The 23,632-nt window shown below is 33.6% G+C and overlaps 2 protein-coding genes across 3 annotated transcripts; both read left to right on the forward strand.

The window, feature by feature from the left end:
- The first annotated feature begins 203 nt into the window (after nucleotides 1-203).
- Nucleotides 204-1,647, forward strand: LOC18043900 (alpha-1,4 glucan phosphorylase L-2 isozyme, chloroplastic/amyloplastic). The gene is made up of 6 exons (XM_024186333.1): nucleotides 204-371; nucleotides 464-541; nucleotides 720-842; nucleotides 887-1,087; nucleotides 1,167-1,283; nucleotides 1,642-1,647. Exons 1-6 carry the CDS (start codon nucleotides 204-206, stop codon nucleotides 1,645-1,647), a joined length of 693 nt encoding a protein of 230 aa, XP_024042101.1.
- Nucleotides 1,648-11,813: 10,166 nt separating this feature from the next.
- Nucleotides 11,814-17,077, forward strand: LOC18043901 (probable WRKY transcription factor 57). 2 transcript variants are annotated; one of them, XR_002906125.1, is made up of 5 exons: nucleotides 11,814-12,434; nucleotides 13,905-14,048; nucleotides 14,559-14,963; nucleotides 16,294-16,527; nucleotides 16,753-17,077. XR_002906125.1 is itself a non-coding variant. In XM_006438745.2 (4 exons), the coding sequence occupies exons 1-3, from the start codon at nucleotides 12,091-12,093 to the stop codon at nucleotides 14,944-14,946; spliced, it is 876 nt and encodes a 291-aa protein (XP_006438808.1). In that variant the 5' UTR covers nucleotides 11,814-12,090; the 3' UTR covers nucleotides 14,947-14,963; nucleotides 16,753-17,077. The 2 variants fall into 2 exon arrangements, 1 of the variants encoding a protein (XP_006438808.1); XM_006438745.2 differs by lacking the exon at nucleotides 16,294-16,527.
- The last annotated feature ends 6,555 nt before the right edge of the window (nucleotides 17,078-23,632 follow it).

The following is a 23,632-nucleotide window of genomic DNA, read 5'->3' on the forward strand; positions in this document are numbered from 1 at the left end:
AAATATTATTTTTGTAATATTTTTCCCCCATAAAAGTGAGAGTTAAAAGTGATAACAAACCAGAGAAAAGAAGGCCCACTTTTTCTACTTCTATTTTCATAAGCATTAAAAATGATGTATTTCTAGGTTAAGTACTTAAGTGCATCCATGAATACAAAAGACAGTTATTCAACATAATGAGAATTGTTTACCGCTGTAAGAAAATGAAAGAAATGAGTCCTGAAGAAAGGAAAGCGAGCTTTACTCCTAGGGTATGCATATTTGGAGGAAAGGCATTTGCTACATATGTCCAAGCCAAAAGGATTGTCAAATTCATCACCGATGGTGGAGTCACTGTGAACCATGATCCAGATATTGGTGATCTTCTGAAGGTATGACTTTGTGCATAATGTCAACAAATCATGAAATCTGGTTACAATTTTTTTTTTTTTTTTTTTTTTGCCATTGATAATCTTGGTTGTAGGTTGTCTTTGTTCCTGATTACAATGTCAGTGTCGCTGAGGTGCTCATTCCTAGCAGTGAGCTGTCCTGGCAATATAAGGTATTTGCTAAATTTGCTTGTACTATGAGGTTGCCACATACTACAATGAATAATATATGCAGCGTTATCATCTTTTCGCACTGATAACTGATCCATCTCATATGTATTAGTACCGCTGGAATGGAAGCCAACGAAATGAGCAATATAAAATTAATTTGCAATGAATGGATGCATCTGAATTGGAACACTAGATGGAGCTAATGTCAAAATAAGACAAGAAGTTGGAGAAGAGAGCTTTTTCCTCTTTGGTGCAAGGGCTCACGAAATTGCAGGGCTAAGGAAAGAAAGAGCTGAGGGCAAGGTCAGCAATCAGCATTACCAATACAACAACATATCACAAAGTAGGAAAAAAAAAAAAAAAAAGATTATCGCAATGTTATTCAAAATTGGTCTATGAATTGTTATATATACAATTATGAAGAATTAATGGGATCACTGGAAGGAAATGAAGGTTATGGCCGCGCTGATTATTTCCTTGTTGGCAAGGACTTTCCAAGTTATATTGAGTGCCAAGAGAAAGTTGATGAGGCATACAGAGACCTGAAAGTGAGTAACGGTTCCTTAAATTTGGCTGTGCAAATACTTTTTACACTATGATTAATGACATGATTGGAACTGTGAGCAGAGATGGACCAAAATGTCAATCTTGAACACAGCCGGCTCCTATAAGCTCAGCAGTGATCGGACAATTCATGAATATGCTAGAGATATATGGAGGATTGAACTTGCTGTATTACCAAACGTAAGTAGAGAGTACAAGCTATAAATATGATTTCGTCGTTACCGCAGCTTTTGTTAATGGGTCAATAAAAGTATTGCAGTTGCATCTGGTAGAAATTAAGAACCAGCTCCCAGATGTTGGATGACGTTATAAATAAGAATACCAAAATGCTATTTGCTAGATGCTAGTTTTATTTATTTATTTATTAATTATATGATAATATTACTCAAATTTTAATTATATTATATGAGATTGCTACTGACACTACATTAGAACACTATTAATATTTACAATCAAATAATTACTGAAATTAATTTTCATTAATTAACTAGTTTTAACGTTAGTATATATTTTTATGTTTAATTTTTCACTTGCTCAGGCATAATGCCACTTAGGCTTTGCGACAATACTACAGATTAATGACAGTGTAGGCCTTTATGGGCTTTGGGCTTTTGGTTATAAACTTTTGATATACAAAATTATTAGTTAAACATAAATATATAAAGGGGAAAAATCTCTCAAAGTGGCTCTTGTACTTCTACACCCTGAAAGTTTTGACAAAACACTTTTGGAGTTCCAAGCACTTATATTAATTGAATCTTTGGTTCCCCATCGTCCAACAAGAAATAGGCAGTGAGATCAATCTAATTTTTCATCTTTATAATGGTAGCAACGTTACTGGCCAATCACTTGAGCAAGATTAACTTTTATTAATATCAAATTTTACTTTTATACAATTCTAATTTATTTCATACCCTTAAATATATATTCCTGCACAACCTCAAGGAGAAACCCATTTCCTAATTAATTTTATATAATTAAAAACTTGCACGCTTTTGTTGGGTCGTCAATTGCTTTAAAGTTCTTTATAGAATCATTTTTAAAAAATGTGCTTGTTTGCCATTAAAAGTGGATGGAAACCAGCCTAATATTCCAATAAGGCATATAAATATAGGTATAAGTCTTTATCTCGTGTGAACGCCCAAATACAGGTGAAATTTTTTTTATAAAGATTTGTCCAAAAGATGAAAAAAGAAAATTCCCTTATTGTCTATATAAAAAATTAAATACCATTTTATATATTTATATATTTATTTATTTTAGCAGCATTCAAAGAGTTATTATTCTTCCGTAACCTTTTAAAATGCAAATTTTGGCATCTGACAAAATAAGAACTCATTTTGATGGGGGTGCTTTGATGCCCATGTTGTCGATGGAAAATTGATGTTAATAACTCACCACCAAGACCTGTGTGAAAGCCCAGCTCTATGCAAAAAGTCTACAAGTCACTAGACTAGAGCATGCAGCAAACTAATAAAAGCACTTTTTTTGTCTCATAAAAAAAGTGATCGCTTTACTTCCTTTCATTGTTTCCCTTCTTGGATGTTAAAATTTCAAATTAGTTGCGGTTTCTCTTTCTCTTTTTCTCACATCAAGTTAGGCATGCTTCCATTTTGTGTCCATGTCCCCCCCAAGAAGCAAGCATGCAAAAGAACACCACAAAGCAAATTCAAGGAGAAATTATTTGCGTGAATGAGGGAACTCATCACCCTCTCGCTATCTATAAAGATTCCTCAGCCCATAACCTACATGTCATGCATGCATTGCCTTGCATGTGATCACTTCGGCTCAACAAAGTGAATTCCGAACCCAAGTATTAATTTAAAACCCATGCATGAGGTTTCCACATACGGCGGAGCGACTTGTGGGCTAGGATGGGCTCAATATTTTGCGAAAAGTTCCGAATAAGTTATTCTAGAGAAATAGATTTGACAATAATTATATTATCAATTTTTTCGTTACATTTGATAATACTTCAACGTTTCTTCATAGTTTTTAATTTATTCATCTAAGTCTCAATTTCTTTCGCTCCATCCAATCCTCTCTTACTCTTTGCCCTACATATATTTGATTATATTTCAACTTCTCTCAATTTTTTTTCTTTAATTCGTTAGATTAAAGAATTGGATTTTACAAAATAATCATCCCCAGTTCATTTATATATATGTGTGTGTGTGTGTGTGTGTGTGTGATATTGTCGTAAAAACTTGGTGGGCAGCACGCAGGCTATTCATGATTTTGTAACTCCATAGAAACAATATTACGATTTAAACAATATTACGATTTAACTTAGGGTGTGATTAGGGATGGCAAAAATCTCCACGGGGACGGGTACTCTCAGGGATTTTTTCCATTCGGGGAGGGTATGAGGATAATTTCATACCCAATTTCTTATTCGAGGAAGGGACGGAGAAATTTTTTTACCCAATTTCTTATTCGGGGAGGGAACGGGGATGAGGTGGAATCCCCATCCCCTACCCATTTCCCCATTTTAATTTTTAATTTAATTTTTAATTTTTAAAATTATTAGTAAATAAATAATAAAATTTGAATTATAAAATTATAAGTATTGGTAAAAATAAAAAAATAAAAATATTTATATTATTAAACTTTTAGGCCTAATTAACTAATTAAAGTCCTAAATTTTTATTTAGGACATTAAAAAGACCGGACAAATTCTATTAGCCCAAAACTTTTGTTTTAATTTTAATATTCATTAAATATTTTAAACTTAAATCTATTTTTTATTTATCTTAAATCTATTATTTATTTATTTTTAGATGTTATATTTGCCCACAGCAAATCACAATTTTAATATCTAATCTAATCTAATATTTGCTCTTGATTTGCTTCGACTTAACTATTGTGTTGTAAAAGGAATAGTCCACATTTATAAAGTGCTCACGCCACCATTGAAAAGTTAATTTTGAATCTAAATTTGATTTTATTTGTAACAATTTTGTATTAGGCTATTAATTTATTCATAATAGTTTGTATCCCTCGTATATTGTGTTACTTACTAATTTAATGTATGTGACTTTTATAATGGATATTAATGTAAGATATATTTCGAACTTTACTTTTATTTGAATTTTTTATTTTAATATGATTAACTCAAAATCGAAAACAAAAAAAAATGTATTAGTTATTCAGGGATCGGGGACCCTTGGGGATCCCCTGTTATTATTCGGGGAGGGGATGAGGATTCTCTTAAATAATTTTGACGGGGATGGGGAGGGGACGGGGACATACGCAAAATATCGAGATGGGTACGGGGAGATCGGTCCCCTCCCCTCCCCTCCCCATTGCCATCCCTAGGTGTGATTAGGAGTGAGGTATTGTAAATTTTAAGCTACGACTGCTGTGGAGTAAAAGCTATAGTTGTAGAGTAGAAGTTGAAAAAAAAAATTTACTAAGCTGTCAAAGTCCAGTTATAAATGTTATCAAACACCTTAATAGCTGGACTTTGACAGTCCAACCATCTTAGCACGCTCCCAAACGGACTCTTAGCCAGTTGTGTTGGCTCCATTAGTAAACTAATCGTAAGCTAAACTATTAAGTGTCAGTGAAATATTTACAGCAAACAGAGGGTCATGCGCATACTCATGCTTCTTCTTTGTGCTTATTATTATCTCAGTCACACTAACTAGTGAAGAAAGATACACAAATAATTTGAATATTTTAATTGTTACCGAAATTGCAGTGAAAGTCACTTTGACTAGGGGGTTCTTAAAGGGAGCATAAAATGGTTGGTTCAAGAATTATGGCTCTACCCTCCACTAACTGCAATGATGATTACTCAATTTAATTACTAACTAATAAGGGAACATTTGTGACGATACAGATAATGTATCGTCGAGGTTCAATGCTTCTAGTTATGGTACAATCAACCTCCAATGGCCCACTGCAAGTAAATAGTACCCTGTGTCGGCCATAAGTTTTTTAAGCCGTCCGATCTCTGATCGGTACAACGTAATTATTCATTAATTTTCTTTCATATATGCGAGCACCTATAAAATAGAGTCGAGGCTGTGACACTTGTGAGTTGTGACGCTATCATTTCATGAAAGCCGGTGTAAACCGAAAAAGGGGAGCTGGATCCAATTGGTTCTTTTTGGATTACATGAATAAGAATCCCACTAGCTGTAGAATAAATTAAAAAAAAAATTATTAAAACGAAATAAAATAAGGTGGTCCTGAAAGAATTTAACAATATGATGACGATCATGTATAACATATATGCACTAAAAAATCAAAATCATCTCGAAGTTTTAGAATGCGCAGGCCTGTATATATAAAAATACATGACCCTAAAAACGGGGCTTGGTGCCTTATGAATAAGCAGTAATCTAAGCAAGAGCCAAGAGGGTTTTGATAGAGAAGTGATGTGAGTTTCATAGCATGGGCACAATTGATAACGGACCGTGCTTTATTTATTTATAATTATTATGTATACATACATATACATACTTATGAAAACGGGTTATGCGTAATTTGTGCATCGATCCCATCCATTGCTTAAAATATGTCGGCAGAGATCTGGTACTTGAAATCAATGGCCAAAAGAGCTCAAGGCACAGTTACTTTCAATTTTGCTGCTTAATTATTGAGTTATTGTTGTTACTGGGTTCTTGTTCTTCTCATCCTTCTTCAGAATTATGCATGGAGCCCTAAATATCATATGAAACATGTACACTATAACCATTAGTGTAACGGGGAGGCGGAATGCATGTTTTAGACCTAAATTTTAATAACAAATGTTTGTTACCTCATTTCCTCTTTAAATGAATTATCGTAACTGCAATTCAGCATATGGAAACAACAAAAGACTGATCTCACAAGATCTGCGATCAAAATGTTGGTGGTGTTCTTTTCGTGTATTAAACGTTTATTAAAAATTGTGATTATGACGGAAAATATATATATATATGTATGTGTGTGTGTGTGTAGAAAAAGTAATGATTAAATAAAAATAAATTCAATCGAAATCGGTGGAGCCAATTGCTTTGTTAAAGGTAAGAACGCCGAGGGTTCCGCACTGTACGCTGAAGACGAAACCGCAACCGAATTGAATTGACCCATCAAGTTGATTGCGACCTTGGGGCTGAGCAAAATATTAATTAACATTGTTATTTCTTTTGATCTTACCTTGCGGAGTTCTCTGATTTTATCATGCTATACGAAGAATTTGATGTATATAAAGAGCTGGTAAAATGAGTTTTTATACTATACTTTGACAACTTATCTCTGAGAAAAATACATTCAGAGTCAATAGGCCATTTCAATAGATAATTTTAAATCCATATAGTTTTAGAAATTAGCATTCAAATTCTCCCCAATTAGTGATTTCCACCAATTTTGACGGAGATAATGACACTAAATTACCATAATACTCGCTAAGAATATAAAGTAGTATGCATATTTTATATCACCAAAATCAATGTGCCATAATGCCCTTATCCCATCCATGCAGATGGAATCACTCGCACAAGCGAACTTAAATTCCCATTTATGAGATACCGGAGATCTAGCAATCCATTTCTAAAAAGGTGAGATCTGGTTGTCTATTGAGACATGCCTTGAAGGTTAATTTAATGATCTTTTTTTTTTTTTTTCACTCGAGATGAGATCCACACAAAGGGCTCATCTAATAGTTGTCCAATCACTGTTGTTCGGAGGACCATTCGGTTCCTTGCAAATATAAACCTGCTCATCTCTTGTATGGGACAAACGTTCGTGTAGTGATTACTCAATTAAGTCAATCGACTAATTAAGTAGTCTTTATATTTCAAAATATTATCTAAAATAACATTATTTTCGGAACCGTTGAATCTAAATTTTCAAGGATAAAATATAAAATGCAAATTATGCATGATATAACTTGAGCAAAATTTGACATGTAACATGAGCCATTTTGCTAATTTTTGATGATATATTGATATGCAAGCTAATTAAGCCATTACTACTAATTCAAGTCATAGGAACAAAATGAACATTTAGCCCTTCCCTCCCAAACACGTGGATAGAAAGCCTTTCAACAACAGTCCAACGGAGATCCCGATGTTTGACTGCCCAAAATTCACATTAGTTGACGGTCCAGCAGCTCTTGCATCCACTCGAATACGCGACCATCTAATTACCCCACCACCCATCTAATCTCATCCTTCCACTTGGAAGATTCCGCGATTTGACCCGCGGGGCCATCTCCTAACACGTGTAGATCTTTAATTCGACAGTAAGTGATAATATAATGGAACATGCCACAGGTGATTATTTTCCTTTGCTTAAGAATCAAGTTAACCTGTTAACCGTATATGATAATAGTTCTATATTAATAAAAGGAGATTCGAATCAGTCCCCACATTTGGCTCTTTCTCCATCAAACAGTCGTGCCCTTTCCTCTCGATCGACCTACAAAGAAAAGCTTCTTTATTTCTGGTTCTTTCTCAATTGTAATTAATCAATTAAAGCTCATAAAGTGTCTAGACTCTAAATGCAATTATAAAACTTTCTTTTATGCTAACAAAATAGTTGATTCTTGGCTATAATCTTAATGTTGGGACCACGAAGAGATAACTTATTTTAATTATGTTCAAGGTTTTAATATCATTGTTGATCTCATCTCAATTTAAAAAAAAAAACGATAATTCTTTTATGGACACAAAATGTACACTTGTCTCTATCTAGCCATACCAAAAACATAGTAAAATGGGATCGTTTTGTTTTGTAACATCGTATTTTAGAAAAAAAAAAAGGAGAAATTCGTGAATCATGTTGTTCTAAAAATATAAAAATAGGCAATTGACAAAATGTTCACAAGCAAGAAACCTGTGAATCTTGTTGATCAAAATACTGTAGCTCCGTGCTTGTAGGTTTATCTTGCAAACGTCGGCTTTCATCAGTACAATAATATTGTTGCTATAAAACAAAAACAACACCATTGTTTTGTGAAAAAATAAAAGCAAAATAACTTTGTATTTCTGTGATTTTATTCAGTAAATTGCAAATGTCGGCATTAATTTGTGGACTTTCACATCGTTGCTGGTAATCTTTGTCATTGTTTTCCCCAATAGTTATTTACATGTTTAATATTAAAAAAAAACGACAACTTTTATTTTTATTTTGCGAATGAGTGAAAACATTTTGGGTGCTTGTGTTGTATACAGATTATTCATTAAATTCTTGTCAATGTATGTTTACTTTTACCCAATTGGTTAATTATTCATTAAATTCTAGTCAATGTATGTCTGGTTTTACCCAATTGGTTAAGAGATAAAACTAAGAATATCTAAAACTTTGTTTTTTTGGGGGTAATATTACCTGTTTGTATTTCTCAAATTGATTGTGGTTATTTCTTCTTATCTCTTTGGTCACTATATTTGCAACGAGAATCAATTGGATCATATGTGAAAACGGTTTCCATTCAACTGTTTATAAGCAACCCACGATTTTATTCATTAAATGAAACATTAAAATACTAAATAATTAAATATACAATGACAAAGATTACCAGCAACGAAAGAAAGGAATAATGATCATAAAATATCATGTTGCTTTCACCGTATACATATGTATATAAGCTTTGCCCAATAATTGGTTATGTCATCCCCTAACGTTGCGTGATTCCGTCTAAACGTTATTAATTTAAGGCAATTAACCTACACCCCCAAAAAATATATATATATATATCAAGATGATTGATAATTGAGATTGGCATACAAGGACATAACACCTCCACGTCAATCAAATGTGCACGGATCAATTGTTAGCCAAAACAAATAGATATAATTAATTTCGCCACCTTTAATAACAGAAAAGCGCGCAGCCGTCGAGTTTCAAACCAATCAAACTCTTATGAATTGATACTAGGCTCTAGATTTCAAGCACCTACTATACTTTTCCCATACAGCAATTTTTTGTTTCATCGTGAGAAGAAAGAAAATAGAATCACAAAATTAGGCCAAATTAAACGAAGATCTGCACGTACGTCTTTGCTGGTTGCTACATTGTTTGCTTAATTTGCTTCGTATTCTTTGCTTCTGCGGTTCAGCTACCCCAAAAAAAAAAAAACGATGTTGCTTTTAATTTATTTAGTGCAGAATCTACTACATGAGCTATATCCATTGATATATTTCGATGGGAAAATTCACTTTTAGTTTAGAAGGTTAGGCGGCATTGACTCCCAACCTTAGTTAGGTCCTTGAATTTTCGAAAATAATTTGAAATATTGATATCGTTAATATATGATGTTAAATGTTAATTGTTTTAGGGGAAAAACGATTTTTTTTTTTTTTGTAAGGTGTCCCCTTACTTATAACATTAGTTAAACATTAACAGAAGCAACAATAAAGATATTTCAATTTATTTTTTAGTAGTAGGAGAACCAGTTGAAAATTGATGTTTAACCGTAAATACTAAAGGGAAATTTACCTATTTCAATAATGTGGTATTATGAGTAATAATAAATTCTCTTATAACCATTTGGAAAATGTCTTTTGGAATCGCTATAATCGGTCCTTGCATTTAAAAGGTGCCATTATCTAAAATGAGTTCAAGTTAATGAATCCAAAAGCTTAGTTTTAACTTTTAATATCAACATCAAGCCTTCTATTGGTGGGCCGTATTGAGGAAAAAAAGGGGGGGGGGGGAAAGAAGAAGAAGAAGAAATCAAATTATTGTAAAAGTTTGATCACTTGTTATTCACAAATTAATGATGTTGCTAATTAAATGATACAGTATTATTCTAAGTTGTCTCTTTTTTTTTTTTAATTTTGTTGTGTGAAATGCATTTTTTTTTTGAGGTGTCATTCATCAAATGATTAATAATTTTTCACAAGTTTAAAGTGAATTAATTTCACCATCTCACCATCTATGAATGCCACATAATTTTAATGAAATTTAGAGATAAAATTTTAGAATATCTAGCACTCTCTCTTTCTTTTTTCTTTTTTTTAAGAAGGATGAAATTACTTTTTTAAAAATTTATTTATGATTGAAATATGGCGTAATTAATACTATTCATTTTTTAAATCTATATTGTTGTTTTTTTAAAGAAGCAAATTACAGGATCCAGCTACGCTACCACCGTGGTATCTGTACCACTGGTTTTGTCTTTTGTGCCAGCAGTGTTGTAAAATTTCATTGAACCCCTTTCATTCATTTTTATTTAAGCTTTACTTCATAAATATTAAATTAATTTCTATTGCATCCATATAAACATTATAATTAGCACCTTATACTATTTGTTATTTATACATTTTTCTTCAATATTACACTTTTATCACAATACCCCTCTCTTTATCACAAATACCGGCGAACCCGACCCGAATTTTGTTTCCATTTCCGTCCACGCCACCGGCGAAGGTTGGTACCGATCGGAAGATCGCGCGACGCCGGTCATCTCCACACCATCCTTGTCACAAAAATAACCGGGTCAACCCGACCCGCGAACCCAACCCAGATTTTATTTCCGTTTCCGGCAACTCCACCGGCCAAGGTTGGTACCGATCGGAAGCTCGTATGACGCCGGTCATCTCCATGCCATCCTTGTCGCTGTAAAGCATTTCGGAAAGCTGCCGATCGAAGCCGTGAAAAGTCACAGAATCCCCGCTTCAATTCGCCACTGTTTCTCTAGTTTCCGGTGACGCCACCACTTGAGTTTTGTTCTCCACAATTCCCTCTGTCTTTTCTGACCAACCACAGCCACCGGAGGAGCCGATTTGCCGTTGAAGGGCCGTTGAAGGATTCACGGGTTTGGGAGAAATGAACTTAATATTTGTGAAGCAAAATTTAAATAAGAATAAATGAAAGGGCTTCATGAAATTTTACACAAAAAAGACAAAAGCAGTGGCACGGTGCCACTGTTGCACGATAGGCGAGTCCCAAATTACATTCACGCTTCTCAAAATTAAACCTGCAAACTTGAATCCTAATTAAACCTATCATATATATAATACTAAATTTGAAGTTCGTTTTGTCCCTATATTTTGAGGTTAATTCTCTTTTAATCCTTATATTTAAAAAAAAAAAACCTCAAAAATCATTGCAGTTAAATTATTGACACTCTTATCCTTACGTTTTGTTCCTTTTAGCTTGCTTTTATAATATTTTCTTTTTACAACAAAATTTCTTTTTTTTTGGACATAAAAGAAAAAAAATTAAAGAATGTATGTATATTAATTTTTATCCGGTTGTAAACTTTAGTTTAGTGAATATTAAAGAATAAAATCGCTCCTATTGAAAATGTTTGGCAGCGACAGTTTTGGTTTACGAAAATATATTTTTATCATAATATGACAATCCACTTTTGTCTACTTTAGTCAAGTATTGTAAAATAAAATAAATTTATTTTTTTTTCTAGATATATATTTGAAAATAACAACAAGTATTTATAAGGCTCAAATGTTGGAATCGCACACTTGGAGCACCAAAAAATAAAATGAAGTTGATGTAGCTAGTAAGATCAACGCGAGGTTGTTTCACTAATTAAGCTGTATAATTGAATTATAACTAAATAGTAAAATAATTACCTAATCAACTAAAATCCCGAATTGCCTTCGTGAAAACAAGGCGCTCCCCCATTTCGGAAAGTATCCCTTCCCTCCAATCACCCTCCATTAAAATACTATTAATTCATGCGTGTGGGCCCCACGGCCCATCTCGCGCTAAATAACAGCCTCCCGAACTATTTCAGTTGACGGCGATTTTTCTAACTTATCTCCTTTCTATTCCCTTCTCTGTCAATCTCTCTCTTCCGTTCTCTGTGTATTGGACGCGACCCACACACGCGCATAGCAGAAAAAATTAAAAAAGGAAAAAGCAAAAGCCTTGAACAGAATTTTTTTTTAAAAAAAAAAAATTAAAAAAACTACGCGTAGTCCTTCCTACCTCCCCTATCTGTCACCAAAAACCCTAATAACACTTGCTTTGAACAGAATACTCTTTCATTTTACCTTTGTAAAATTCATTGAGCTCCACGGAGTTTCTTATGGATGATAGTAGCAAAGAGAAATCGGATCGAGGCCAGTCGAGCTGGAAGCTAGGGGAGCCACCGGACGCGGGCTGCGTGAGTTATATTTTGAGCGAGTTTGGATGGAATCTGCAAGAGCATGAGAGTTCGACCAGCTACTTCGCTGCTGATCATGAAAGATCCGATTTGGCGGGAAATATCAGCAGCAGTTTTCCGGCCGAAACTACTACTGACGGTGGCGGTTTGACAAATCCTGGAAGGTCTGCTGACGTGTCGACTTCGAATCCGTCGGTTTCGTCGAGCTCCAGCGAGGATCCGACGGAGAAGTCTACGGGCTCCGGCGGTAAACCTCCTGAGATACCGTGAGTGCAAATGAAAATCAAAATGAGTAATTTCGTAATTACATGCTTTTTTCAGTGGCAAATGCCATATCCAGTTTTCTTTTTTAACAATTTAAAATTTTAAAACCAAAACAGAGGATTACATCAGAAACCGTATTAAATCCGTCAACGGTTTGTCTGACTCAATTCTTTCTGTTGTCGTTTCTGTAACGGGTGCAAATGACGCTGTGTCTCCGTGCGGCCAAAAATCTGTCCCAAAAAAAAAAAAAAGAAAAAAAAAGATGAGGTTCATGCATGTAGATCTATGAAGCTGAAAGGTAGTTTTGTAATTTTAGCGAATCCATTGGGTCTGGTGAAAGAGAATTTTCAATAAATGAAAGTGTCTTTTTTTTTTTTTTTTTTTTTTTTTTCAACAGCGCCGTTATTGCGGCAGAAATGGCGTTGCGGCGTGCTCTCTTTTTTTTTTTTTTTTAGGAATATTTTTTGGTTCGATAATACGTAACAAAAACAAGTGAAGAGAATATATAGAAAGTGTTAGAAAGATTCTTATTTATTTGTTTATTTGATGCTTGTTTTTGAAAACTGTCTCTTGTTTTTCATCTGTATGACATATAGCTTGCTTTGCTTTAAGGAGTTTTTAGTGTTTTACTTTTAGCGGGTTCTTGAAGTTAGATGTTCAAATGTTGTTTGCTTAGCGGGTTCTGGGCATTTCATGTAATGAATGCTGTATTAGATTCTTCAGGTTTTCTTGAAGATTACTAGCGTTAATGTTTACTGAATTAAAATTTAATTGCTTTCATATATAGCGTATAGAATTGCTTTCATATCAACTGCTGCTGTGTATGTAGTTTGCAATGAACTCATTGTGTTCCTTGTAGTGAAATCATTTCTTTCTCCATTCATTTCAGCAGTTTCGAGTCACTTGCTATTTGCAAATCTCAACCCTACTGAAAGATTTTCTTTGTTTATTTTCTTTAGTAGTAGACTCGAGAAATCTTCATGCTGATTGCGATTAATTATATATTTAATTTTTAGGAATAATTGTGCTGGCATATATAGCTGCATATGCATCTGTTTGTTGACCCTTTTTATTTAACTAACTTCTGATTTAATAAATAATTAACCTTCTTTATGTTAGTAGAGCTCCCTTATTATTATTATTATTATTATTATTATAATTATGGTATCGCAATTATGTGGAGGTGAATATCTAACTTTTCACATCCGAACACTGGTCCTTGACCTTGTAAAGCAGATTTTGAATGACAACAATCATCAAGGGAAACACTTTTCTTCATGCAATTACACATATAGTCCATTGCATTGATAGGGTTCAGTCCAATTATTCCTCAAGAGCAAAAGAATGGATACGATTGACAATTTATCACATGATTTCTTTCTGCTCGAGAGCATGCCTCCACTCAATCATTTATTTTGAAAAACTTTGGGTTTTGCTTTCCTTTTCATAATTGTAGGTGAAATATTTTGCAGAAGCAAAGCAAGAAAGAAAGGACAAAAGCGAATTCGGCAGCCACGTTTTGCATTTATGACCAAGAGTGAAGTTGATCACCTTGAAGATGGATACAGATGGCGAAAGTATGGTCAGAAGGCTGTAAAAAATAGTCCGTTCCCTAGGTCCGTACTTATTTCCCTTTAATTAAAAGAAAACCGACACTTTTCTACTTTCTAATCTAGTGCATTTTAGGTTTCTCAAATTATTATTTATTTGAGAATTTAATACCTAAATTATAATTGAATTGTGAAATTATTTTACCAAACATATTTATTCGGATATATTTTTCTTTTGAACTAAATATACAAGTATCATCAAGAAATTTATTTGACAATCTATCACAATCTCAAACAGATAGTTAATTGAATCTTTAATCACGCCGATGATTGTTAGGAGTTTTCCTTTAGCCTTTGTTATGCTAGAGATATAAGGGGAACTTTTTATAAAGTCATATATTTGTTAGAATCAATACTTCATGATTTTGCAAGTAATTTTATCGATTTGTGCATGCTTCGGATCACCTTGTGAATGAGAAATGAGATAGATTAGAAATATTAGTTCAGCTGCTCTCTTTAATTTATACACATTAGATGGAAATGTTATGAAACTTCTTACTAGTAAATGAATTGCAGGAGCTACTACCGCTGCACAAACAGTAAATGTACAGTGAAGAAGAGGGTGGAACGATCATCTGAAGATCCCACCATTGTAATTACTACGTATGAAGGTCAACACTGCCATCATACCGTTGGATTTCCTCGTGGTGGACTAATTAATCATGAAGCAGCTGCTTTTGCTAGCCATTTGACTCACGCAATCCCACCATATTATTATCATCAAGGAGTTCAGATAACCCAAGAAACTCCCGGTATCAAGCAGCAGTCACATGAAGAAGAATTAATCCCAGTTGAAGCAAGAGAACATGAACCAAATGCGTTGCCCGAACCACCAGCCTTACCACCCCCCACGGATGAAGGATTACTAGGAGATATTGTGCCTCCTGGGATGCGCAATAGATGAGTCTTTGAAAAAAATTGGTACGCATCAGGCATCACTTTATTCAATATAGTTTAAATTTTAGTAATAATATATATGATTACAATTTTTTTTTTCTTTTGATTCGCTATCGCCCTAAAATTAATGGTGACTAGGCCTTCGATAAATACCCCAATAACATGAAATGAGATGGTTTCCACTAGTGCTAGATAATCTTAGCTAGAACCATCAATTCCTTACATTAGGACATTTGATTTGACTCATCAAGCCGAAATTTGGTGCTGTGGTAGGCCATTCTCTCGCTTCGCTTGTGAATTGCGATGTGCAATGTATACTTGTTTCCCCATTACAAAACATCATTACGAAAGTGTAGTAGTTCTCATTGACTATAAATTTATGACTTGGAGCTTCTGATTTAGAGCTCGTGGACTCCCCCTATACTAATTTTCCCCAACTTAATTTATTAGACCTAGTGTCCTAGTCTAGTATTTCAAAAAGTCCTTTTGGGCAAGTGTGATACCGAGCAACTTTATTGAAAGACCTCTAAGAACCACCCAAATGGTCTCAAATGACGTAATAGCTGTCCTCCCTCACAATAAATAAAAAGATGTAAACTTAATAAAGTAGGACCCATATATTGAACACATACATACTTATTTTTAATCAGGATAAAAAAAATGAGAATCACATATTTCCTTCGTTGTGCATGTTTGCTATACTTTGCGTCTCCCCTTTTGTAAGTCCTTTTCCTTTTATTTATTTTTATTTTTTAATTGTTTTTTTAATTTCCCAAACAGTCCATTGGTGCACTGTCCTTTAATTTAAGGTGTCTAGTTGTGCAAGGGAGATACAGACACTCAACTGGTCATATGACATAATTCTTCCAGAGTTACTGGTTTCATGTATTCTTTCTTCAATTATATATCATATAACCACTCTTTGAACTGCAAGAAACTGACTAGATTAGTAAAAAGTTCCAATGCACTCGACAAGAGCACAAACTCATTTTCAGTAGAGTGCCTTCCCCCCTCCTCTAAATTTTAGTATTAGTTTTGAACTTTTGATTACTTTAATGTATTTAAAGGGAGAAATTGGCTACAGCTGCTTTGAGACTGATGCATAAATAAATGCTAGATTTGTTGTTAGTTCAGTATTTTCGTCATGTCTTATGAAAATCTATAATCTTGTATTACCCTCAACTATATATGTTAGTCCTAAAGTCATGCGAATTTGCTATATGTTGTAGGTGCCCATTTGCTAATATCGGTAAGCTCGATGTGGTTATAATTATATTATATGTTAAAAGAGGTTTAATTAGCTATTGAATCTAGCTCTGATAAATAGATTTTTTTTTTGTTTTATTTATTTTAGGGGGCCGGTATATATTCTCTATTATGACCATCAAGATTATTAGTATTATTATTGTTGCCCGATCAGTACCGGAGGCCAGAATGGCGAAGCAAATACATACGCCCACCCATCCGTTTAAGGAAAAAAAAAGTTAAAAAAAGAAAGAAAAGTACACTGCATCCAGTTGCAGGTCTAAGCCTTACAGAATATAAGCCACTCGCCCTCGCCGTCTATTTGGAACAAAGCATACGTGAGGTGTGGAATATCTGAATGTTAATATTCTTGGCTTATATTTGATGAATTGATGCTGGGCTGGCTGTCGCTTTTTTCTTTACAAAATTTTACTTGTATTCATGTGCTTTCGGTTGTGTTTTTAAGAAGCCAGGTTAGCACTTTGATTCCATTAGCATACTGTCAGACTGGAAGAAGACGAAAAAGAAAAAGTCTAAGCAAACTAACCTCTCTCGAAATGTATTTCAGTGCAGGCCATGCCCAGTGCCGCTGATACAAAGCAAAGCCATTCATTTAAGGACCATGAACTTGATGCTGTTAACTGGAAGTGATGAATCGACCTGAAACTAAGAACTGTTTATATATCTCTGTTGGGATTATCTCATTTTTAACTTTCATTTGATGATCGATGAGATATTAGATATTTAAATATGTAAATATCGAACATACAGCTGCCAAAGCTATATCTATTAGCTAGTGGATTCACACTTTTAACTCTTCTGATTTAGGTTAGATAACGAGATAGGTTATTATTTTAGATCCAAAACAATCTTCTGATTCATCTGTAATCACCCGTAATTATTCATATAATTATTTTAGTATTTGTGAAAGAGAATTAGATCTCAAGTACATATGCTGCATTTAATTTGCTTTTGTTGGGTAATGCCGTAATGGACATGGATGCATCCTGTATGGTCTCTCTCTCACTCCTTCTCTCTAAGATTTCTTCATGGTTTCGTACGTGATTGTAATTTGAATTAAGTTGACAGAAAGACAGCAAAATTGGGGGGCCAACGATTTTTTGCCCCTTTTCTCTCTCAGTTGCGTGGATTTCAATGTTGCTTCAGAGTCAGAGAGTCAGCCGACAAAACTTTCTCTCTCTCCTTTTTTTCGCTTCTTTTGCAATTTAACCTTTTCCTCCAAACATTGCTTTATTTTTCACTGGCTATTTTGGACTTTACACTCCTGTTACCCCTTTTTTTTTCTTCCCCTTTAGGGCTACGTTAGATCACTTTTCATTTCATGTCATTCTGACTTCACCGCACACTTTTGTCCTCTCCCATTAGTATATAAAAAAGAAGAAAATGGAAGGGCATAACAGCATAATGCTGCAATTAGCTCCCTGGCTTTATTACTTTCATAAATCAAGTATGATTTAGGGATTACGATATCTAGCTGATTATTCATCGTTATGTAAATTCATAATTATCTATGATAGATTTTTTTATATTTATATTTATTTTTAGAAAAATATCTATCGTCCACCCGTTTTTTATACATTTTTTAAAAATACACAATTCTTTTATTTTTTGGCTGGAATCCACCTAAAGTTACATTTTGTTTCACTTTTCCACTTCCGTTTAGAATCTGTTAAGAAAACTAACGGAAACTTAAAAAAATGACCATTTTACCCCCAAAACGAAAGTTACAATTTCATCCTAAAAAATGCCAAAAATAATAAGATTTAATGATGAATATCATTATTGGTACGTTAATGAAGTACAAAAAAAATCTTAACTACTAGAGATTATAACTTAATGAATAATAAAACTCTACTTATCTTAAATTCAATTGATGGTTTGCGAGATTGGGCTATTTTTAATACTACTGTTATAATTTAGCATTCTAATTACAGACATATTTAAAAAAAACCTGCATTTGATGGTTGTGGAATTAATTTCTTTATTGACCAATGGAAAAAATAATTAGATTTAATCTGATTATTTTTGGTAATTTTTAAAGTGAAATTGTAATTTTCGTTTTGGGGGTAAAATGGTCATTTTTTAAAGTTTCCGTTAGTTTTCTTAACGGATTTCAAACGGAAGTTGAAAAGTGAAACAAAATGTAACTTTAGGTGGATTCCAGTCAAAAAATAAAGAAATTGTGTATTTTTAAAAAATGTGTAAAAAATGGGTAATTAATAATGTTGGACATGGATAAATATGAATATCTAACAACGTCCGTACATTTTGAATTAATAATATAACGTATTAATATAGTAAAAGCTAATTAATAATGTATTACACTAAGAAATTCTTATTATTTTTTATTTTAAAAATTAATCAGAATTATATTGTTTCAAAATATAACACTAAAATAAAATCATCGGTGTTACTATTTCGACTAATAGTGCCGCTGCCAGTGATGATGAAGGTGGCCAACTAGTGACAAATTCCATACCATCGGACTTGAAATTTGGTGATCCATATAATAGTATAGATTTTGTCAACAAACACTAAACGGTGGTGGCGCAAATGCCATATAAAAGACCAGCTACAACTTGATTTCACTGTCTTAGGCATTGCAATGAAGAGCACGGCCACTTGGATCAAAACTGGCAGCGTGTGATATATTTGATCAAAGTGGCAGGGCACATCACTGCAACTTCATCTGATGTCGGCGTAATGCATCCACCACACTTTTAGGTGGCATTTTTGCCACCACTGTTTCCTTTTTGTTGATAAAATTAGTATCAACGTATAGATCACAAAGTGGCGAGTCCAGTGATACGAAATTCGTTACCCATGACCTTTTTCACCATCGCCGAAGATGGCACCGCTACCGGCGACGAGACAGAGTCACCGATGAATGATTTTATATTTTTTCTTAAATTAAAACATTTTTCTATAATTTTATTTTGAGGGTAATTAGATACTAAATGTTGTTGTTTAAGATGCTTTTGTATTTATTCATTTTTATCTAACAATCAAATAAATGGATTAGACATTAGATATCCATCTAATATTCACGTCCATTCAATATCGGATAGTTTAAAAAATATCTATATCCATATTCAAAAAGATCTAGTCTAATTGAACTAGATACATAGGTATTCAATTTGAATGGACTAGTTTGTCATACCCAGCGTCGGATGTAAAAACCAGCATTATATGAATATAACAGTCACCCAAGAATCAAGATTTGCCTGGAATGCGAAGGTGGAGCACTAAACTGCAGTGGACAGAGAATATTTTGTTCTAGATGGCAAGTAGTGGAGGAAGATATATCAACTCATCAAGTAGTAAGATTATTTTGATCACTTCGGTTCTCACATATTGGGAAAGAAGTTCATTTTTTATTATTATTATTAACTTTTTTGGGGTTCTGAGAGGAGTTGTTTTCTTTTCGAATATGTAAAAGCAAATTTGACCAGTTCTCAGCCCATATATTATTGCACCACAACAAAACTATCTAAGAAGCGGTTTTGGTAGATTTCTTATTATGATATCAGCCCATAGTAATACCAGTATGTTTAAACTAGCTAGGAAAAAAGATCCTGGTTTGCTGGAGGAAAAGTTTAAAAGATTTTTGAGAGCAAAGCTACCCCTTTTGGTAGGTTTTCTAATTAAGGCTCGTATTGGTTGATAATTGATAATGAATCTTACTCACAGAAAGCTGTGAACTCTTTTATAAAAGAAACCTAAATAAATAAATAACCAATATCGTCTGACTGCTTCAGAGACTTGCTGAAAACAGACATGAGTTCATACGGTACAAATGAAGTTGATGTCAGATCAAGCGGGAAAAGACAAAGGAGGATCGTGCCTCGTGTAAAAATTTCCCGAGAAGAATAGGGTCAAAGAAAGCGAAAGACCGAGAGAGAGAGAGAGAGAGGGGTCCCCGTCAAAATGAATGGGCGCGCGTGAACGTAATGATGCTCTATACATGTGTAGTTTTCAAATTGATCAAATCCTGTAGCTACCTTACGCGTTGCTACCAATGCCTGACTCAGTAACGTTAGCTTTAGCGGCATCGCCCAAGTCGCCACTGAAAAAATGCCGCGTTATTCGCCGCTTTGTTCGGGCGGTTATCGCTCATTTCATCGCCGATTCCTCCGCGGCCTTTTAGGTAAAAGTTTGTTGCATCATTCTTGCGGAATTTTTTACTCCCATGCAGTCATTCCCACTCCAATACTTAACCGGCCATGAGCGACTCCTGTGCTGTAAAATCAAAAAGATGGACCAAGCATCTCTTTGTGGATCTTTGCTGGGCCTTATTGCACGTGTAGAAGCAAAACATAAAAATTGATGCCGACAAAACGTTAAATACTGATCATGAGTCCACTAGCCGCTGAACCGTCAGATCAACTAAATCGTTAAGGGGGCCCATTAACTCATGTCTTGCATTGGAATTTTGAAATGGTGGGCCAGAATTTTGAGAATAACACCTAAAAACTAGCCGCCAATAGTATTTTTAGAAAGTTGGATAAATACTCATAGATATTCCTGTGCTTCACATGCGTGATCTCATTGTTTTAAAGAGCTAAAAATAGAAGGTGCCGCCCTAAATTTGAAAGTGGTATCTAAGTGGGTCGTCACTCAATCATCAAGGTCTACATTTTAAATTGATCCACATTTTAGCCCATTGCTTTTAAGACTTCCAGCCCAAGAAAAATCATTCGCCCAGCCCACAACACAACACATATTTTGTTTTGATTTGCCAAAAAAATAAATAATCCTTTGATCTTATCTTCCGTTTTCACTTTTCACCGTCAAATCACACAGATTAGTTAACTCTAGATTCTATAACGAGACATTATCAGAATTTTAATATCCCAACAAACTCGTAAGTGGTGATATTTGACATTCTCAATTTATCTCATAAGCCTTTATTTTTTAATTAATCTTTTATTTTAAAATTTTTGTTTTTATTAAAAATAAAAAATAAATATTTTTTTCTCACTCAATCTCTCAACAGATTAACTTCTCATCTCCCTCTTTTTTTTAAAAAAAAAAATTAATTCAAAATGTGAATTAAATACCAACTCTTAACTCTTAAGTCTTAATCAAATCCCAAATTAAAATTTCAAAAAAATCTTAAATTATCACACAAAGAAAAACCATTATCATTAACAACAAAATCTACCACTTGTTCATAAATTTTAACAAAGCCTAATATGAAAACTCATTATATGCTAATTGATCTAATGGATTGATGGTGAAAAAGATATGTGACGAGGGTGATGGTTATGCTAGAGAGAGAGGATTGTCGAGGGGAGAGAGAAAATAAAAATATTTTAATTTTAATAAAGATAATTTTAAAAAATAATAAGATAAGGATTGGGGCTATTTATACTCTAAAAATTACTCAGAACAATCTAATTGTACTAAAAAAATTATTACAAAAGTGCCTATAATGTGAATTACCATTATCAACAATTGATTATAATTTGATACTGTATAATTACTTTGAACACTTATTGTTCAAAGTATAATTCTCTCCACTCTTCAGCCAAGTTGGTGGTGGCCTAGAAACTGTGGGGGCTCTCCACCATCAAAATAAAAACAATTCTTTTCGAGTCCCAGAAACTCATTAGATGAGACAAAGAATGAACAATCATTGCAAAAAGAAAACATCTTGTCATCCTCCTCCAAACTGTGCACCATATGAGCAATTATCCAACAATCGTAATTCATGATAATCCTTCTCTTCAAGGTCCTTCTCAATATCAAATTATTGAGCACAGATAAACAAGAAATTAACAACTAAAATTGTCTTAAATAATTTGTTTACAACTTGAATTCAATATATTGTTGTAACTTGTAAGTATATATTAAATTTTTTAAAATTAGGTGTAGTAAATAATTTTGTTGATGTTTTAAGTAATAATGTTAATTAATTTGAATAAGGATTTTTTTAAAAAATTTTTAAGAATGCATAAAGTGAAACTTAATTTTCTTAAAATAATAAATGATTGTACAAGATAATAAAATGTTTAACATAATTTTTAGAGTACAACAAATCTCATCGTAAGATAAATTAAAAAGTAAAAAGTAAGGGCCGGCGAAACAATTCTGAAGATAAAGAAAATCATTACTCCAAACTCAGTGCTAGAAAAAAGAGGGAAAAAGCCCAATGACAAGGCCCATTGGCAAATTTCTTTACGCAAGCATTAGCAAGCAACCAAATGTGACCGAATTGAGCATGGCTAAAAGTCAATGATGACCCATTGGAAAAATCTAATTTCATTGCTTGCTCTATATTTTAATAGTCAATTTGAAGCTTTCTTGGAAACTAAAACAACATTCAATATAATGCCAGTTGACCCAAAGCCAATCTCCTTTATTTCTCACCCCTAACACACTCAAAAGAATATATATATGATGTGCAAAATAAAGATGAATAAGAATCTTACACCTCTCAAATGAAAGTGAAAATGAAAGGCAAGGAGTATTCACAAGAATGAGCTGACGAATTATTTTTGCTTAATGGTAGGTGAGTACACAACCACCACCTTGAGTGACATTTCCTCTTGAATAATGAAAAGTGCATCAAAGTTTGTATATGTGATTCCTCATAATTTCATACACACCCTTTCTTGTCTTGGATCTTAAGAGTTGCCCAACCACTCCATATATTTCATTTCAATGCTCTTTGAAACGCCTATTGGAACTGTTCTTGCGAATAAGACACCGGGTTGATCGAAAACGTTGAATTATTATAAGGTAAAGAGAAATGTGACAATAATTGGGGCATGTGAGGTATGTTGTGTAAAAGAAGAACCTCTTTTAATGTAAAGGGAAGGTTGCATTAAACATTAGCAAATGCATTTACTCAAGAGCATGTTAACAAGTGACTTCAAGCAGGAATATTTATATATATTTAAGACCTTCTAGTTGAAAATCTTTAGCTTTGCCTTATAAATGCAATACATGTAACATGCATAAGTTAATGTTAAAAACAGAGTTGGGCATGTAAATTGTAAAAGGAAGCTTCTCTCCTAATTTTAAAATGGCACTTTTTTTAAGTGTTTCCCCATAAAGCAGAGGTGGTCCCAGATTCTTTTAGGAAGGCCGGGGGGGGGGGGAGGGAACACCCAAAAGTTAGAACAGTGAAATTCATTCAAGTTATATCTTAATTTAGAGACCAATTTTTGATTACTTGCATAAAGTACAAAAGTCTAAATTATGGCTAATGCTCTTTATAGAATTTGGAGTTCATGTTCTCTACCCAATGGACCAATGCTGACAGAGACAATTTAGTCCATCATCTTAGCTATATGTAAAACCAGAATTTCATGTTACCTGAGTTTGGTAATTATCATGGAAAATGCAATACACAAAGAAGAAATTTAAGGGAAAAAAAAATCAATGCTTCAAGATGAAACAAATCATTACATCATGGCGAA

This window comes from Citrus clementina, unplaced genomic scaffold, assembly GCF_000493195.1.
Source record: "Citrus clementina cultivar Clemenules unplaced genomic scaffold, Citrus_clementina_v1.0 scaffold_4, whole genome shotgun sequence".
Taxonomy (NCBI): Eukaryota; Viridiplantae; Streptophyta; class Magnoliopsida; order Sapindales; family Rutaceae; genus Citrus; species Citrus x clementina.

Bases quoted from the DNA above. Each gene is read 5' to 3' on its own strand.
- LOC18043900 (XM_024186333.1), top strand. From the start codon at position 204: ATGAAAGAAATGAGTCCTGAAGAAAGGAAAGCGAGCTTTACTCCTAGG. The intron at 372-463 runs GTATGACTTTGT...TCTTGGTTGTAG, and splicing joins ATATTGGTGATCTTCTGAAG to GTTGTCTTTGTTCCTGATTA. The intron at 1,088-1,166 runs GTGAGTAACGGT...AACTGTGAGCAG, and splicing joins AGGCATACAGAGACCTGAAA to AGATGGACCAAAATGTCAAT.
- LOC18043901 (XM_006438745.2), top strand. From the start codon at position 12,091: ATGGATGATAGTAGCAAAGAGAAATCGGATCGAGGCCAGTCGAGCTGG. The intron at 12,435-13,904 runs GTGAGTGCAAAT...AATATTTTGCAG, and splicing joins GGTAAACCTCCTGAGATACC to AAGCAAAGCAAGAAAGAAAG. The intron at 14,049-14,558 runs GTCCGTACTTAT...AATGAATTGCAG, and splicing joins AAAAATAGTCCGTTCCCTAG to GAGCTACTACCGCTGCACAA.